A 19,766-nucleotide genomic window follows, 5' to 3' on the forward strand; every position below is an offset into this window, starting at 1 on the left:
ACCGCAACCTCTAGCCCGCCCCGCCCACGCCGGGCCCGCTGCCGCTGCCCGACGCGGCCGCGCTGGACTGGGCCACGCTGGTGCACACCGCCACCCGCGCCATGCTGCAGGTACACCACACCGCAACCTCTAGCCCGCCCCGCCCACGCCGGGCCCGCTGCCGCTGCCCGACGCGGCCGCGCTGGACTGGGCCACGCTGGTGCACACCGCCACGCGCGCCATGCTGCAGGTACACCACACCGCAACCTCTAGCCCGCCCCGCCCACCCCGGGCCCGCTGCCGCTGCCCGACGCGGCCGCGCTGGACTGGGCCACGCTGGTGCACACCGCCACGCGCGCCATGCTGCAGGTACACCACACCGCAACCTCTAGCCCGCCCCGCCCACCCCGGGCCCGCTGCCGCTGCCCGACGCGGCCGCGCTGGACTGGGCCACGCTGGTGCACACCGCCACCCCCGCCATGCTGCAGGTACACCACACCGCAACCTCTAGCCCGCCCCGCCCACCCCGGGCCCGCTGCCGCTGCCCGACGCGGCCGCGCTGGACTGGGCCACGCTGGTGCACACCGCCACCCCCGCCATGCTGCAGGTACACCACACCGCAACCTCTAGCCCGCCCCGCCCACCGCGGGCCCGCTGCCGCTGCCCGACGTGGCCGCGCTGGACTGGGCCACGCTGGTGCACACCGCCACGCGCGCCATGCTGCAGGTACACCACACCGCAACCTCTAGCCCGCCCCGCCCACCCCGGGCCCGCTGCCGCTGCCCGACGCGGCCGCGCTGGACTGGGCCACGCTGGTGCACACCGCCACGCGCGCCATGCTGCAGGTACACCACACCGCAACCTCTAGCCCGCCCCGCCCACCCCGGGCCCGCTGCCGCTGCCCGACGCGGCCGCGCTGGACTGGGCCACGCTGGTGCACACCGCCACCCGCGCCATGCTGCAGGTACACCACACCGCAACCTCTAGCCCGCCCCGCCCACCCCGGGCCCGCTGCCGCTGCCCGACGCGGCCGCGCTGGACTGGGCCACGGTGGTGCACACCGCCACCCGCGCCATGCTGCAGGTACACCACACCGCAACCTCTAGCCCACTACTGTACGAGGCTGTAGTCGAGATGAAACAGAACATGCCGACCTCAAACTCTGCCCCACAGTGGATAGGATCAGATATAGGATGCAACTCTTTCTGGATGCTGTTATGAGGATATCTCGTTGCTGTAAAGTACACGTTATCAACTCTGTGTAGTCTGTGTGCACTGATCCTTCATATTTCTCTTATCACTCGTTGCTACGGTTATGGTCTACAGGCTGAATTACTATTTTCTCCTGGTTAGCGGAACAAAAACGACAAAAAATAGCTATGCTACCCCCAGACGATCATTTAAAGCTAGACGAGATAACCTTGAACTCCTAGTTTCCTTTTCGTCATTTGCAAGGTTATATATAAAGACAGTATTCCACCTGTCCAATGTGTATTTCGTCTCACATTTTGCTTAATGCGAGAGTAAAACGCAATGACATTGGACCATGATATTGGACAGATGAAATACCATCCTAACATAAAATTAACAACTATGACGAAACAAAATGTATGACACCTTTAAATCTTGTTTCAGATTTGCGAAGAACATCAATATCCGTCCATAGACAACCCTGACCCTACGCTAGAACCTCTTCCAAGTGAACCGACCCATGACTCCTGGTCTGAACTACCCGTAAGTACATAACATTAGGGTTTATTACTAGTGATGTACCGACTATTGATTTGGCCGACTAGCCGACTAATCGGCGCTCGGATGGCCGATTAGTCGGTCGGCTAGTCGGCCAGATCATTAATTTCGCCTAAGTTCGGTTAAGATGCACTTAAAAAACAATCGTTTTTTACCTTTCGTCGCGCTATTCATCGTAATTAAGTAATTTAAGTATATTAGGTAATTAGGGAAAAATAAAATAATTCTAAGACTATATTTTATACCACAACCGGACAATCAGACAAGAAAACGATCTCACGGTCAATAATTCGAAAAAAAGTTTTCGTACGAACCCTAAATAGGAATTTGGGTAAAATATGTGAAAAGCTATGGTAAATATTTGCTGTTTATTTCATTTTACCCTGTTTTTCTGTCACTTATAAAGTGCCGACTAATAGGCCATTTTTGCCGACTAGTCGCCGACTAATCGCCGACTACAAATGAGGCCGGATAGTCGGCTTTCCCGACTAGTCGGCGACTAGTCGGCGACTAGTCGGTACATCCCTATTTATTACATAAGACGAATAGTACATTATTGCAGAGGCCGGGAAAGGGCAATTCGTGGATGAGTTTCGATTTTGTCGGACGACGCGAAGCGGAGTCCGACAAAGAAGACGAATCCACGAATTGCTATTCCTGCCGAGGCATATATAGTGCTTTTCTCCAAACATGCGAGGAAATAAGCTAAAATAGTTATTATTTAAGCATCAAGCATCACTCAAATCAAACCTTCACATCCAAAATGTCAAAAACAATTTCCCTCTTTAATTAATTTTTAAAAGTTAAAGGCATAAACTTATTCTGCCATTCAGTACCATTCAATATTCGTTCATTCAATATAATTGCGCAATATAGTTTGTCAAACCAACTTTTCAGTCAGTAAGAACCAGGAAAACTACACCCATCCTTTTCTTTTGGGTGCTAGTACTAGTGTAAGACAAAGATAGTATGATTCTCTTTGTCTATGTTTGAAATGAGAAAGTCCTTTGACAAACTATGTAAGCTTTATGAACACGGATGAGATTTAAAAAAATATAAAAATAATCTTTGATTTTATTAAGCAGTATTCGCACGATCATACACGTGAAATGATAGCTGATCGGGTCGTGTAGAAGCGGCTCGCGGCAATAATAATTGGCTGTTTGCGTTTTTTATTATTAAAAAGTAAAAAACACTACAGTAATAAGTTATTACTGTAGTGTTTTTTTACTTCCCGTCCGCTAGAACAGGACAGCGATAGTTTGATGTTTTTTAGTTAGAGTTTGACATTAACGAAGAACTTCCCGTACTATTTTTGCTACAGTAAGGTGAACATTTCCGAGCATATTGGAGAAAATATAATAAATGCACTCTACAAATTAGCCTAAGCATAAGGGTGTCTTCCCGCATATGCAGGCGTAGGGTGTTAAGATACGTTGTAAGGTTTTTGCAGTTTGACCTTTATAATTTAGTCTTTGAGATTGATGCTTTGATTGAGCTGTAATTTTCTCCCCTTCATATGCCCTTCAGTTGCCGTTCTACGCGATCACGGCGTCCACAGATGAGATAATATTAGGTGTTTCATTCCAGTCTATCCCCGCCCAATTAACCGCGGCGGGGTACACGTGGGAATAGAGATCAACCATTCAACTCTCGTCTAAAGATTTTGTATGCGAGTGGCATAAGATAAGATAAGATAAGATAATTATTTATTTGCTTACACATGGTACATAATTGGTATAAGTAGGCAGTATCACATGTTTAGCCAAGGGCAGCATGCAAATATTGTTCTTAAAATTAAACTATTATGTACATTAACAATCAATTATTTACATTCAGTACATCCATTTTCTATTATAAATTTAAATTGAACCAAACAAAACACACAACATACAAAATGAACAACATTTTTTTTGTTTTTAAATGCAGTTTAAGTGCCAGTTGCACCAACCACATTTGACAGACTGATCATCGTCACCCGGCGCGCCCCGCGCCTTTACTATGAAACTTTCCATACATAAAAATTTAGCGAACTCTTTAACGTTCGTAACAGTTTGGTGCAACCGACCCTTAATCTCGTGCCGCCTATTATACAAAATTATAGCCAAGGAAGTTAGAATCTTGTTGTATTTTCAATTAGGTTGAGTTTCATTTGTTCGAAAAAATCACTAGGCAAATGAAATGCTCCCTACTTTGTTTTTACTTAAGGTTGACATTCCATCGAAACTAAGTGTATATCCTAATAAGAGTACCTTAGATGTAAAGTGCTCTCGATACGTATCACCTCCTTTAGGGCTCATTTACACGACGCGCCAAATCGCATACAATTGTAGTTCCATTGCGGACCATTGAGGTTACATCAACTCAGCCGACCGATCAAATAACGCAATGTAATGAAACTCGCATTCGAGTTCTTGCACCGTCTAAATGAGCCCTTGTATTGTATTGTAGTACGGGCGATTTTCCGCAACTCGACGTCTTGCGCCTATTTTGCGTGATAGGGGGTGGACTAGTCTTGCCAGCCCAGCTCCTCGAGGAATCCTATCAAACCTTTTATGTCGAGTAGGACCTCGGGGAGGTCTCTCGGGGATCCGAGATGTTTTGCCCTGTATGGGGCCAATCCGCTGCATTCCAACACCACGTGAGAGGCTGTTTCTTCTTTCTCCATGCACCCACGGCATAGGGGACTGTCTGTGACACCTTGTGAGTGTGAATGAGCCCTTATTGTTGGAGCTAAAGTTATAATGTTGTGCAGACACCGGACGCGGCGCCGGTCGCGTCGGCGTCGCCGCTGGCGCCGTGCGCGTGCGGGCTGGCGGCGCGCGTGGCCGCGCTGGAGGCCGAGCACGCCGCCGCCGCGCGCCACCACCACCAGCTCGAGGAGGAGGTACGCTACGTTACGACGATCCAAGCCGGGATGGGCTCGGAAACCTCAAACACGACCACTTTTAGATAACGTACAGACGAGAATTTGGCTTACGACTAAGGGTCGGTTGCACCAAACCGTCTGTCACCGTTTTAGCATTCGGTAAATTTTATTGTATGGCAAGTTTCATAGTTCTCTGCTGCTTGACGTTGATCAGTCTGTTAACTGTGGTTGGTGCAACTGGCCCTAAGACTGCTAGCTAATGGCTTAGAACAGGGGTCTCCAAACCCCGGCCCGCGGGCCAAATCCGGTCCGCGACGCGTTCCAATCCGGCCCGCCAACACCCAAAGCAAGTGCCCACAGTCCGGCCCGTGGGAGCCAGGCTTCAGGGGTTTAGCATTCATTGAGAGTGAACTGTTCCTAACAGCACCAACCGGGCACCCTCCCCCGGCGCAAAAACCGACGGTGGCCCGCGCGAAAGTTTCTGAGGTGCAACATGGCCCTCAGGTAAAAAAGTTTGGAGACCCCTGACTTAGAATGTAGTTCATCCCCCGCTCCCCGACCTCAGTGATATGAATTGATGGCAGCAAATATAAATGGACGGTGCGGAGAAGTTTCTTCTTTAATGGTTACAGCTGGAATATTTGCCTCCACTTTTTTTATCAGTTGCCCTCCCACGCTTCTGTCTGACCAGACCTCATGACCAGAGCTCGGCAGGGGTGAGCCATTTTGACGTCACTTACGTCAAGTGTAGATATTAATATAGATACACCTTATAAAGAAATATTAAAATAAAACTTTATTAATTGTAACTAAACTAAAATGACAATGCCTTATGTACAAATAAACTTTAATAGTAGCATATGGATGGATATACATATTATTTGAAGAGGTTTACTAAAAAAGCTTGCTATAAAATTAATTTGTTTTAATGGCGACGTAAAGATCGTAGCGGAAAGGTAGCCTAAATAAAATAATTTCTTTAGTTATTAAATTACACCACATATACCGTCGAATGACAAGGCATGTCCATGTTGTGCAAACTCTGAAAACAGCTCACCCCCGCCGAGCTCTGCTTATGACGGTTATGTATCTTTATTTTACAAAATTAACAAATCATAAAATCTCTCGACAAAATAATCCTAATAAAAGACTTAGAGATGGGACATTAGAGGATATTACTGATATAGTGTATTGTACCAGGTCCGTCGCTTACGTCGTCACAACGCGCGTCTCCGAGAAGAGAGCGCCCGCGCCGTTTGGCAGCTGCGGCACTTCACGCAGTGGCTCAAACGGACCGTCGACCGGCAGTGATCCGGCCTCTTGCTCGCTCCCACACCGGTCATCTGCTGTCCCGCTCCAATTCAACAAGAGTGTACAAGTAACATGACTCGAGGCTTAGGCAGCTGTGACGCTTCATGCAGTGGCTCAAACGGACCGTCGACCGGCAGTGATCCGGCCTCTCGCTCGCTCCCACACCGGTCATCTGCTGTCCCGCTCCAATTCAACAAGAGTGTACAAGTAACATGACTCGAGGCTTAGGCAGCTGTGACGCTTCATGCAGTGGCTCAAACGGAAAGTCGATCCCCAGAGATCTGGCGTCTCGCTCGCTCCCACGTCAATGGTAACTTACCCTGTTCCAACACAAGTGTAAGTGATATGACTCGAGAGCGCTGTGCCAGCTGCGACATTTCACGCAGTGGCTGAAACGTACCGTCGACCGCCAGTATCTGGTATCTCGTTCGCTCCTTCGCCAGTGGTCACCTGTCCCACTCCGACACGACGTCGAGTGTACAAGTCACAGCTGCGGCAGAAGCGGACCGTCTAAATGATATCCTGCTCACTCAAACAGTAGTCATCTCGCTCCCACAGCGTTAACCGCCCGTCCCGCTCTAGCAACAGCGTCATCTAGTGTACAGGTAGCATATAGTTCGTTTCCTAGTACAGTCAGCAGCAATAATTGCTAAGCGTGCGAGGTGTTCAAAATGATCATGACGCGACTTTATTGTTAAGAAAATAAGAGCGCGTCAAGGTAATTTTGATCACTTCGCCCGCTTAGCAACTTCTGCTGCTGACTGTACATACTTGGACTCCAGTAGTACACTTGCGTTAAGCTATTGTAGCGAATGTTATAAAGACTGACACAGTTAATTGACCATACGCAGACTTCGTTGCAATAAAGTTTACGAATGGATTTTTAATTGTGTTAGTGCTATGAATACAAATGCGACCTGTTTCTTAGTAACAGACTTCTTATCTTTACTAGTATCCTTGCCGTAATATATATTGTCTTTCCGGATATAAGATACGTAACCAGAGCCATACCTTAAAAAAACACAACGGTACAGCGGCGCTTATAGGCCTAATCAAGGTCTGTAATTTGTCTACAGTAGTCGATTCTATCAATGGACGAATATTTGCCCTTACACGACTCGACTGTAAACTGTAATAAGTTATTTAGTAACAAAATAATACATTGTAGACGAATTAAGGCTCTCACTATTAAAAAAATGGCCTTAAAAGCTGATCAGAAGTGCCTGATGCAATTCTGTATATAATTACATTTATATGTATTGTATATTGGTGCGAAGAAGTGGTGCTAGTGCTAGTCCGTCACCACAATAAATTCGTATCATTTAAGTGTTCTTACACTTATGCTTTAGAGTATAAGTAATTTAATATGTAGACTGATTAGTTATCGTAATTGGCGATTACTTATCGATAATTTTTGATTGAATATTTGGACTGTACATATTAAATGAAACTTCCTGCCTCGCAAAAAACTGTGGAACGAACTCTCGCGCGGTAGATCCTCTGGGGCCTACCGCGAAACACGTTCGACGTGTTGCCTCTATGTCGCGCTTGTAAATTCTTACGTACGACCTTCAAGAAAAAAGCGCACTCCTATCTTAAATGCCGGTAACACACTTGCAATACCTCTGGTGTTGCAGGTGTCCATGGGCAACGGTAATTACTTACCATCGAGCAAATCAAAAAAAAATCACAACTTGAAGTATTTCTAATTTCGAAGAGATGACTATAATATGCAATAAACATACTCTTGTATTTTTGGAGCTGTCTCGAATACAATCGGTCTGACAATAAGAGCAAAATGTTTGAAATCAAACAATAAATTGAAATTCGTTGCCTCGGACGAGACTCTAACTTAAACGATTTTTTTTGTACATTTGGTACGTTTATATTTATTTGACGGTTATTTTATAATCCCTTCGTACTTATTTATTGCTTGTGGTATTATTTACACAAAACTATTCAATTTCGGAGTGCTAAAATATTACCGTATAATCTTTACTAGTTTTCTTAGCATGTATTCTAGAAATTATAGGCCTATCATATTCATATTATTAATATTTGACAAGAGGCGTTTTGCCTTGAAACTAACAAAATGATGGCATTATAAAAGTAGATATCGTGTTAGGGTATTATACCTTAACTATTGTTAAACCATAATAAGTTGGGCTTGCGCGCCAAGGATTGGTGCACCAAGGTTACCGTCATCATTGGCCTAAAGTCTATTGCAGACTATAGAAACAGTACTAGACAGCAACGTTTTTCAGAGCTGTGTAAGCCAATACGGGAGCGGCCAACGCCCACAAGTGGCAGGTCTAATATGCCCGTGGCGAACAGATGTCGCTCTGATGACGCTTGGCTCGCTTCCTTGCGAGTGTCTTAAACCAGGCGTCATCGTGAATTTTACGCCCGTCTAACACCAGTTTCCGCCACTTATCTCTTTCCTCGGTAAGCTCCTCTCATTTATGAATCGGTTCATCCCTACTATACGTATACATGGTATAATTTTTACCTTCGGACATTTAACTATTATTACTAACGTATAGAACCGGCACAGAGAATATTTTGCGCCACGAGTTGAAGTAGTTTTGACATCAAACCAGAGAAGCGGGGCGTAAATCTCGCGACCTTAACGCGTAAGCGCCATGGATTTTACGGCGCTTACGACGTTTTGGTCGCGTGGCGCAGGTTGTGATTGCGACAATTTCATTGTTTGGTATGGCTTCTGCATAGTAATAATAACTCAATGCCTTACTAACCTTTTTATTCTTAAGTAGAAGTAAAGTTCTGAGTTAAACAGGGCTTAAAATTATAATACCTTCGATCGTTCGTTCGTCTATCGATTATATTTGCCTCTATCGCTCGAATGTGCAAGAGCGAACCTCGTCGGGCCAGTCATTTCTTAATAGGCGGTAACTCGTAAAGTTGTTACAGATGTATCAATCAAGAAGTCTTGTGAAAGTTAGCTGCCGCTCCGTTGTCGGCAGTTGAATACCAGCCACCCAAATAACCCAAATTCTCAAAACAAGTTGAATATGCTGGTAGAACACGTCAACTGGTGATGGTCAGGTATTTATGTCAGGCCATGCGACTATTTTGAAGTAATAACATACCTACCTAAATATCCGGTATTCCAGATATAAATTGATTTTGCCAAACACGCCACGGTTCGTTGGTTACGTTGTAAGGATAAACCCAGTAGGCTACAATCTCACAAATTGATAAGATTACAGTTTAATTTACATGTTGATACACCGTATTTGGATTTTCCGATGATTACATACTTAATATTTCCCCACAAAACATGTTTGTCTTAGGTAATTAGTAGAAAATAATTTAAAAGCCTAATCTTGGCGATTTCATTTTTAATCTACATGAGACAGTTTAATATCATGCTTAACTTTATCAAAATAATTAATCATTAATCATGTACAACTAAATAGATTACGTGACGTAGTTTCCAATACTTCGTCGCATTTTAATCAGTACAAAGCTTCCAACATTAGCTCGTTAAAACATATGAATATGACCCACAGTCGGTCGTTTAATAAAATTGTAAATAATATACACCGCTTGTAACACCACATTTGACAACGACAAAAACTCTTTTTCAATATTAAAATGCGGTTACAAAATGTCGGAATGAAAAACTGCCACGGTTCTATCCTACACGTCTGACTCGAGAAGTAGCCGCATTTTTTTTTTACTTGATGGTTTCATTTATTTTCGTTGAACAAACATACATGGGGGTCGGACCGGTTGTTCGTAAGGTCTTATATTATTGGCCGTATGTCTTACAAAATCTTCCACTGAGTTGTTCGCAACGATTTTGTAAGACGTACGGTGAGATTGCGCTTACGAGTATATTGCACAGAGGGATTATATTGTATAGGGGAGTGGGGAGGGAGTAGGGAGTTTTATCTATCGATCAAATTTTATCGAAATATGACGGAAAAAAAATCTATGACAAAATAAAAATAGGCCCTGATAATAGAATTTTCCGTAATGAATTAGTAAACAGTACGCATTTTACTGCTGCGTCTTTTCCGACCGTTAAATAGGTACTCGCCGAATCTATGACGCGTCCTACTATCATATTTTAATCAAACGTATTAGCAGATAATGGCGTTGGTTTACATATATCTGTTAAAATAAAATTAATCACCAGCTTATAGCTTAATTATCGTTGCGTCACGATTACCTATCTACGTTTGCTCAAGCCATATGCGATAGCCTTTTTTACTGAATGGACTAGTTATATTTAAATTTCAATTATTTATTTCAGACATATTAAGCCCATATTATTTGTTAGTAATACAATAAAATAAGTCTTAAGTTATAAGCATTCAATGACACTAAATCGACGAAATCAAAATCATAGGCACATTGTGACCTAAAAATATGCATCGATATATACAAGTTATTATATTTCTTAAACAAAAATATCAGTTCTAATCCTTTTACTGTAAGGATTGAGGAATAAGTTTATATCTAACAATTATCTACAACCTTAATTACCGCTATGTGACTAGGATAAATAAGTATTTAAATATTTGTAATAATATATAACTAATTTTGTGTCAAATATTTGGATTTTGGGCTTAGGATGTACTCTCGTGGAGCTTATCTCCACAACAACCGAAAGCCTCTTAATTTACAGTATATTTCGAAGGATATCTCACTAATTATTTCACATACATACATATATAGTTAGATACTTAGGCCCACTAACCCGGGGTTAAGCGGTTTAACCGTCAACTGAGTGTCAAATTGTACTGGTAACCATGGTAACATCAGGTTTAACCGGGGAAAAGGTTCCACTATCCCGGTAGTGGAATGGTGCAAGTGGGCCTAAGAGAGATATTTATATCACACTAAGAAGTGAAATAAGCTACATATATAGGAATGAAACAGTGTCGCATTTGTTTTGAGTTTCATTTTTAACACGGGATATTCATATAGGTATATTATTTGCCTGAAGGGCGTTAGCAGGTTTGAGTCACGAGATTTAGGTAAATAAGTTCTAATTTAACATCAGCTGCACAAGTTTCTCTGTAGCTGATTGATGTAATACAGATGTATGTATCTTATGAAATACGTGCCTTTTTACGCTTCAAACGAAGCGTTTGTTTTGACGTCTAACGACTAGCATTTAATGTAAGATCTAACTTATTTGATATACAGAATTGGCGCTCCGTGCTAAACTTGCAACTCAAGACATGGCTATAGAGCGGATTTTAAAATTTTATTTAAATTACTCTGAAAATATACTTCTGTTTAAATTTAAAGTCTTGCTCGTCAGATCCCTCCGCTATATTGCTAGTTATTTCATACTAAAATAATACCGCTTTGGTATGCAGAGTAAAGACATACAACTGAAAATGAAAATTATACATGTTATCGTGATTTTTTTTCTAACAAGCCAACTTGAAGTTTTGGTTGGGGTCTGATTAAAACGGTTAATAATTCTATATAAAAACTACAATTCTACATTATCTCATCATCTTTAGTTTTCATTGTATCGTATTTAACTTTAAATGATCATTTAGGATCTAGACCGATTTAATGTTTATAGCTGTTGGATTTTTTTTTATTTGTCTGTATCTTTTTAAATGCTAGTCGTTATGAAGGCGTGGTTGTGATGGTGTTTGCGTGAAGACGTGTTTGTTATTGCCTGATTGAATAGTATATTTTATTATGTTGGGCGTTGTTGTTAAAATGTTTTGTTATCATATTTAGCCTTAGAGAATATAACCAAACGGAGTGGCCATTAACAGGCGTTCCCCTCTGTCGAAAATAGGCGGCCAATGGTCAACCACATGTATGGACTGACGTTTATCTGACATGACGTACCTATACATTTGATGTGCCCCTCCCCCGCAGAAAACGGCAGACTACTGTGTACCGAAAATTATAGACATGGCGTCTCCGTTGGTTATATCCTCTAAGTATTTAGCGGTAACGCCCACAGTACATAATTTTCTTAAATTAAATAAAAATTACGTTGGTTATCTATAAAATTGACTGGGTACCTATGTACTTCCGCGCGTTTCAATTATTTTAAATGAAAACAGAAGTGTTTGTTTATATAGTATTTGTAATACATACGCAATTGTAGAATTATTTTTGTTTTTGACAACTTTGTTTAATATCTAAGCGAGATTATGTGTATGCTATCCGTATGATAGCTTATAATTAGGATAATTATTGGAATCTTATTTATAATAATCATACGTATGTATGTAATTAATTGTACTTTAGTGATAAGGATATCCAAAATTGTAAGGTGAACACCAATTAGTTTAAGATTTTATAGCCGGCCGTATTTAATATAGAGGCATTCGAAAGTAGGACCTAAAATATAATAATTATGACAAATTACACTTTTGAACGTGCGTATATTCCTAGCAATTAACATTTTATTCTTTGGTAACCCGCTGGTTCCCTAAAGAGGCCCACAGATTACCAGTTCGCCGGATGATATCAGCCTGTCAGTTAGTCGCAAAAGGTACAGGACCACCACAAAAGGTTCCCAACCACTGACAGGCTGATATCGTCCGGCCAACTGGTAATCAGTGAGCAGCGTATAATATTTTTATTTTTAATTTAAAAGGACGTTTTCAAACACGTGCTCTGTAACTAGGGAATCCAGCGTGTTCCGAATGGGTTATATATAGGATAAGATGCAGGATTAAAAGTTTACTGTAAATTACTTTATAGGTATATGTCCTCTATTCTCTAAGATTATATGTGACGTTCCACAGGTAATGGCCATTGGCGCTTACGCTATTATTAACGCCGCTCCAATATTATTGCGGCGCTATGCGACGGAAGCGCCAGCCGCTATAAGGTACCTTTTGCCGTGAAACGTCACATATTATGGTGCGGCGCGATCCAATTGTTTTGAGATTATTTATTTATTTGTCAGAATTGATTGTGTAAAATGACGCACCGCATCACCACGCCCGATGGACTGAGGTGTATTCATCGTAGTAATATTATGTCTGTAAATAAATACAGTTTTAACACGTCAAACCTGCTTATATAATACAGAAATTCCGTTATCGGATAAGATCAAGTTCTTAATATTACCGTGTTGCACCGAGGTTTTGCCTGAGTTTGTAATAGGTACATAACAGTGGCGGCGCGTCCATAAAAGCCGATTCCCACCGGCTTGCCTGTTGTTTGCCTTTGGACGTTTGAGCAGAGTTGTAAACGAAATATGTAAGCCAAATTAGCCCCGGCTTGCCTATGGATAGGATTTGACGCGCCGCCACTGGTACATAATATAATATTATATACTTGATCGTAGTGGTTTTTAAGGAACATGCATAGAAATATGCACCAGATAAAAACATCCCAGTGCTTGGCACATGCTTTCTCTCCATGTACAAAAAATGTTGGTATATAAGTACCAGACGTAGACAGGTTTCCTCATTAGATTTTCCATTACCGAAAGCAACAAGTAAAACTGTTATTAAAATTATTCAATATACAGTGCGATGAATAAATCTCGGTAAACACACCTCAGTCAGATCTAGATTAAGTATCCATTCGTAAGTTATATTAATCGTTATGGAGTTTCAACCTGCCAAATATACTGTAAGAACTACGTACGCACCCTTAAAAGTATAGAACACTGTCTGGTAATATCTAAACCTAAACAATACGATTTGAACACTAACTTTTCATATTTACCACTAAGCCAGCCAGCCCTAGAGAAAACTAGCGAAACTTACAAAATCAGCTTTAGGTATCCTTACTATCCTTCTTGTAACAACTGCTTAAGTAAGAATATTCCGTACCTATACATTTTTCGGCTAATCGAAACTATTAATTAGACACATATTACTCTAACTATTAATTGGTAGCTGTTTTAATCAATGAAAAAATAAGAAAAAAGGTTAATTTAGCTCAGCAGCTACGGATCAATAATCTTGACCCTTCCATATATCGGGTGTGGCCTGTAATATGAGCAAAAAATTTAACTGTAGGCTGTACTCCTCATACTGATCAACATTTGTTCAGCGAATTTTTGAAAATAACTTGTGGCTTGATTTTTAATACACTTAAAGTTTATTCTAAGACGCAATGTATTACGAATTTTGTTATGTTTAAGGCGTGACAAGCAACGTCAATCACAATGACAATATGGCGTCCATTGAAGATAATATTTATTTTGTATGAAAAATAGGGAGTCTAAATAGTTAATAATTTTTTAAAGTTGTTGTACAAAAGTGTCACCGTTTGAGGAGTACATTCTATGTTTAAATTTTTTGCTTTTGTTACAGGGCACACCCGGTATTGTTTTTTTTTTGTATTTATTAAACGTGTAAGTACCGTGTCTATTACTTCAGGCAAATATCTCAATTATTAGTTATTTCTAGTACAGTCCAGTGTAACAATATGCTGCTCACATGTTATTCAAAAATATTTCTCATCTTGCTCTTGTGTCGAGGAATGAGGAGGAGGATTAGAATTATGGGACATTTTTAATTTGTATGCGCCCATATTTTTACACTTGACCTGACATGATTATTATGTAAATAAATAATACGTAGATTTAATCATCATAAAATGAAAGCTTTATTAGTGTAGGCCTTGTAGACGCATTACATAGTTGTTAATGAAGTTAAAAGGTATCATATTCTATAGATTAAGATATAAATCAGTGCCTAGAATAGTTTTTCTTTCAGTTTAGTATTTTTTAATATTTATTTTTGTACTATATTTTTGGTTTTGTTGTGTATTTATCGTTGTAAGCTGTTTTGAATCATATAAATCAATTAGATTGAGTATAATAAATCATTAGGTGAGTAATAGATTTGTTGGTCTGAAAAGTTTTCCTGTTATGTGTGGTAGACTTACGCAGTATGCACAGACAGCTATAGAGTGCAGAGACAGTTGAAGTATTGTCAAACTCTATTGTCAGTAGAGTATGCGTTGATTATTTTGAGTACTTCGTCCCTGTAGATACTTCAGCTGCCGGCTGTACTTCTACGATTCTTTAGACATAGTACGGTTCATCATTATTGCGTCAAAAGTATCTACCATCCTCTGATAATTTACATGATAGTAGTGATGGTCTACTTTAAATCGGAACAGACTCTTTTTTTTAAATTAAGCTGTTAGAGAATGACGGTTCAGTAATACATATACGTATGGTGTCCAAAACATCACTGACGAAAATGTAGTGCCTAGAAACATATCGGTGCCTTCAAACTACCTACTTTTCTTATGATTAACTTTGTCAATGGGATATTATCAGAATGTGTGTCAGATGACACTAATGTGAGCTCTAGTTTGGCGACTCCAAGACGTAACTCACTAAAATATACGTAGAACCCAGGTGTCTGTTAGAAGGAAGAATGATACTGCGCAACCTTGGCTTTCTTACCTTCGTGTAAATTAAGCTGTATCTCACCGTTTTTCAAGTAAAAGGTACCACATTGCCCGTTGTCGATAAGGTTGATTTCAAAAAAGCTTTATGGAAATAGCGTCTTATTAGGTACAAGCGACAATAAATACTCTTGTACTCGACACAATGTTTCCTCTGCCTTATTATAATTCAAATGTTTTCCATGAAAGTTTTTTTTATAAAGCCAGTTTTTAATGTTTTTGATACATATTTCTTTTAGTTAGGTAATTTTACAAAATGTTAAGTAAATGTTAAGATTGATATATTGTCTTGTCTTGGTCCGTTTGTACAATGTATGGATTATAAGAATCCTTCCCACCACTCGTGTAAGCGTAATTTATTCTAAATCAATGCTTGCTTTACGTATCGTTAAGGATCTTTGTATTAATAACCAAAGCGTTAACAACAGCCATAATTTTGGATTTGTGAGTTGTATACATACCTACAGATGTATCTATTTGTTTAGTCCCGGTAGTTAAAGGCATTAATGAGTTTGAAACTTTTTGGTGGCGCCATATGCGCTTAAATACATTAAACGATCCATCCATTGTAGTAACTTTCGGGTTTTTTTTTGTTTTTGCTGTGTGTAAACCTGTAAATCCCATATATGGTAATTCGCCAGTAACTGGCCACCTTATACTAAACCGCATCCAATTCATTTCTAGTTTAGGGCGGTCAGTTACTGGCGATTTACCCTAATTTTTTTTTTGTTTTCGGTTATCACCCGACGAATTTGCCGCCTAAGACTTGTGTAATTTTACAAATGACTTAACAAGTGATCTAGAACCGAGGGTCTAGCCAAGATGACAATCATACATCGACAAACGCCAACAAAAAGAAAAAAATGTATCGGGATGCTACGAAAAGTCACGTGACTATTTCATACTTTATTTAAGTTTTCATTGACGTTTCTATTAACGATTGTCGTCGTGTGTGTGTGCTAGGCCCTCAAGGTGCCTAGCTAAGATGCCAATCGTTTACGTCGTAGCGAACGATAAGCTAACGTCTCTCTATTATGTCGCACCACATAATAGTACAGTCATTATAGATTTTGACCCGTGAATAATTAGTTCTTGGATTTTTTTTTCGTAGGTCCCTCGGGGGGGTCACTGGGAGTGTAAATTCAAAAAGTAGGCTGAATCAGGCTCCTGCGTATATTCGAAAAATGGTTTTTTTTCCAAAAAAAACGGTTTTTCTTCAATAACTCGGCCATTTTTGATTTTACAGTAAAACCGTAAGGACAAAAATTGTAGGAAATTTGATTCTCTACAAGTTAGTCCAGTCATTATATCCAAAAAACCGACCCTTCCCGTGAATAATCAGTTCTTGGATTTTTTTCGTACGTCCCTCGGGGGAATCACTGGGAGTGTAAATTCAAAAAGTAGACTGAATCAGAGTCCTGTGTATATTCGAAAAACGGTTTTTCTTGAATAACTCGGGTCATTTTGATTTTACAGTAAAACCGTGAGGACAAAAATTTTAGAAAATTTGATTCTCTACAAGTTTGTTTCCCTTCATTTATGCCGTAAAGCATGGAACATAGGAGATAATGATAATATTTTGAATTTGTCGCGTTTTTCAGGTTTAATTTCTAAAATATAGATTTCGGGGGAAAAAACGTGTGAACCAAAATTGTTCAGAATTTGATTCTCTACAAGTTTAGTCCTCTTCATTTATGTCGTAAAGTTGAAAATAAACGAGATGTTGAAAATATTTTGAATTTGTCGCTTTTTTCAAATTTTATTTCCAAACTATCGATTCTAGAAGAAAAATTGTGAGGACCAAACTTGTAGAGAATCAAATTTTCTAAAATTGTTGTCCTCACGGTTTTACTGTAAAATCAAAAATGATCCGAGTTATTCAAGAAAAACCGTTTTTCGAATATACACAGGACCCTGATTCAGTCTACTTTTTGAATTTACACTCCCAGTGATTCCCCCGAGGGACGTACGAAAAAAATCCAAGAACTGATTATTCACGGGAAGGGACGGTTTTTGGATATAATGACTGAACTCACTTGTAGAGAATCAAATTTCCTACAATTTTTGTCCTTACGGTTTTACTGTAAAATCAAAAATGACCGAGTTATTGAAGAAAAACCGTTTTTTTTGGAAAAAAACCATTTTTCGAATATACGCAGGAGCCTGATTCAGCCTACTTTTTGAATTTACACTCCCAGTGAACCCCCCGAGGGACCTACGAAAAAAAAATCCAAGAACTAATTATTCACGGGTAGGGTCGGTTTTTTGGATATAATGACTGTACTATAAATGGAAGACTGATACCTAGTTATAGACAAACATTAGTTTCGTTCATGGCGCAAACGATTGGCATCTTGGCTAGGCCCTCTGATCTATTTATTCCGCCGATGCCAAGTAAGTGAAGCAGGCTGTTGGCTAACCGTTACATTCCAATTGAATTAAGTACCAAAGGACTTTAATTTTGAGATCTATATCTTACCTCAATCGTGTCTTTCTTGTTGTGCATAAATTCAACAAATACATCATTATTTTAATGTGAGTTTAATCTTTTATTTCAACAGTCATTTAATTTACCCTTGACACTGTTTAAAACGCTCATATTTTATTTAAATTTTCTTTACAGTACGCATGGTCCTATTTTCTCGCACTAGTGCGCAAAATAGCACTTTTCGTGCGTATGTCAAAAGTTTATTATATATGTACATTATGTACTGTAAAACGTGCACGATACACACGCGAATAGGTAATTTGCAACTGGTGTCGATTTAAAACACTACCTTCGGTTTCCTTTTTAAATTTCCTCTTTTCCGCACTTGTATCGTAAATAACTATTATGTTCGTATTTATCGTTTTTAGTAGAGCTGAAAATGCCTTCTTAGAGCATGCTCGCTCTAAGTGAAAATAGTGCCATCGCACACTGTTAACTGACAGTTCGTAAACCTTATTACAAAAGGCATAAGGTCCACCGATGGACAGTTAAGAGCGCTCTTACAAGAAAAGTCGAAATAATGCAAAATTGATGATACTAGTCGACGAAATTCAGGACTTTGTGCTCATTATTAGAAACAATGAGTACTTGTTCCAGTAAAAGCGTCTTCTTATCTTTTTAAATATCGTTGTAAATATTAGAAAAAGGACTTATTAAATCAGTAATGAATTTTTTTCTGATGGTCGTTTCCGAAAAACCCCGTGAAGCACTGAACGGCAAGCTCTTATTTAGAAATGTTGAGAAGTTTACTCTGCTAAACCTGGCTATTTTGTATTACTAATACCCTGTACTTTCGGCATATCAAACGATATTTTTTCTACATACCTTTGAGAAAGAGAAAATCAAAGTAAAACGAACTCAATTTTCTCTCCGAAACAAGTGTCAATTTCTACGAAAATCTACTTAATATCGAAGTCATTTTCATACTCAAGCAATCTGCAACGTTTGCTTATACTGTTGGTATACATTAGTGTTTATGAAATTCTATTATAATTTTTTGGCAATTATTTGAAAACTACTCTATATTACCGATGACGCGCGCTCGCCAGCTCAGTGCCGCGGCAGAGCTTGTACAGGCAGGACGTGTGTCGGTCGGCTCCGCACATTTTCAACGGCGACGACGAGGTTTTTTATCATTGTGTGCGGCGGGCGCCGTGTAAAACGCTATACTGTGTGCGTGTAAACCGCAACGAGAGACTTTGATCCTAGCACTGTTTTTATAGTATTATAATTTATAATGGTACAGTTTAATAAACTACCGGACAAGATTAAAAATATTTGAAACGACCTGACATTCTATATGTATTTATTTGACTCAAGATAGTACTCAGGGTCTGATGATGGAGCCGGAAGGTGGTCACCGGTACCAATCAACCATGCAACTAAACCACTTCGTGTTTGGGCACGTTTGATTCGGCTCAACAAGATCTTTGACTTAAGATAGTACTCAGTGTCTGATGATGAAGCCGGAACGTGGTCACCAGTACCAGTCAACCATGCAACTAAACCACTTCGTGTTTGGGCTCGTTTGATTCGTCTCAACAAGATCTTTGACACAAGATAGTACTCAGGGTCTGATGATGGAGCCGGAAGGTGGTCACCGGTACCAATCAACCATGCAACGAAACCACTTCGTGTTTAGGCTCGTTTTATTCGTCTTAACAAGATCTTTGACACAACATAGTTCTCAGGGTCTGATGATGGAGCCGGAAGGTGATCACCGGTACTAATCAACCATGCAACTAAACCATTTCGTGTTTGGGCTCGTTTGATTCGTCTCAACAAGATCTTTGACACAAGATACTACTCAGGGTCTGATGATGGAGCTCGAAGGTGGCGACGGGTACCAGTCTATCACATAACTGAACCACTTCGTGTTTAGGCTCGTTTTATTCGTCTCAACAAGATCTTTGACACAAGATAGTACTCAGGGTCTGATGATGGAGCCGGAAGGTGGTCACCGGTACCAATCAA

The 19,766-nt window shown here is 40.4% G+C and overlaps 1 protein-coding gene and 1 long non-coding RNA gene across 2 annotated transcripts in view; both read left to right on the top strand.

Annotated features, from left to right (window-relative positions):
* The window catches only part of LOC134671525 (signal-induced proliferation-associated 1-like protein 3), a 28,967-nt gene extending 22,906 nt beyond the window's left edge, over positions 1–6,061 (top strand). Inside the window, 4 exon segments of the mRNA XM_063529387.1 lie at positions 253–348; positions 1,615–1,713; positions 4,484–4,615; positions 5,798–6,061. Of these exon segments, the coding sequence (XP_063385457.1) occupies positions 253–348; positions 1,615–1,713; positions 4,484–4,615; positions 5,798–5,908 (438 nt within the window). The 3' untranslated portion in view covers positions 5,909–6,061.
* A 283-nt stretch (positions 6,062–6,344) lies between these two features.
* On the top strand, positions 6,345–17,843 carry LOC134679532 (uncharacterized). The gene is made up of 2 exons (XR_010100346.1): positions 6,345–16,361; positions 17,601–17,843. It is a non-coding gene; the product is annotated as an uncharacterized LOC134679532 (long non-coding RNA).
* Positions 17,844–19,766: the final 1,923 nt, after the last annotated feature.

Source organism: Cydia fagiglandana, chromosome 1, assembly GCF_963556715.1.
Source record: "Cydia fagiglandana chromosome 1, ilCydFagi1.1, whole genome shotgun sequence".
Lineage (NCBI taxonomy): Eukaryota > Metazoa > Arthropoda > Insecta > Lepidoptera > Tortricidae > Cydia > Cydia fagiglandana.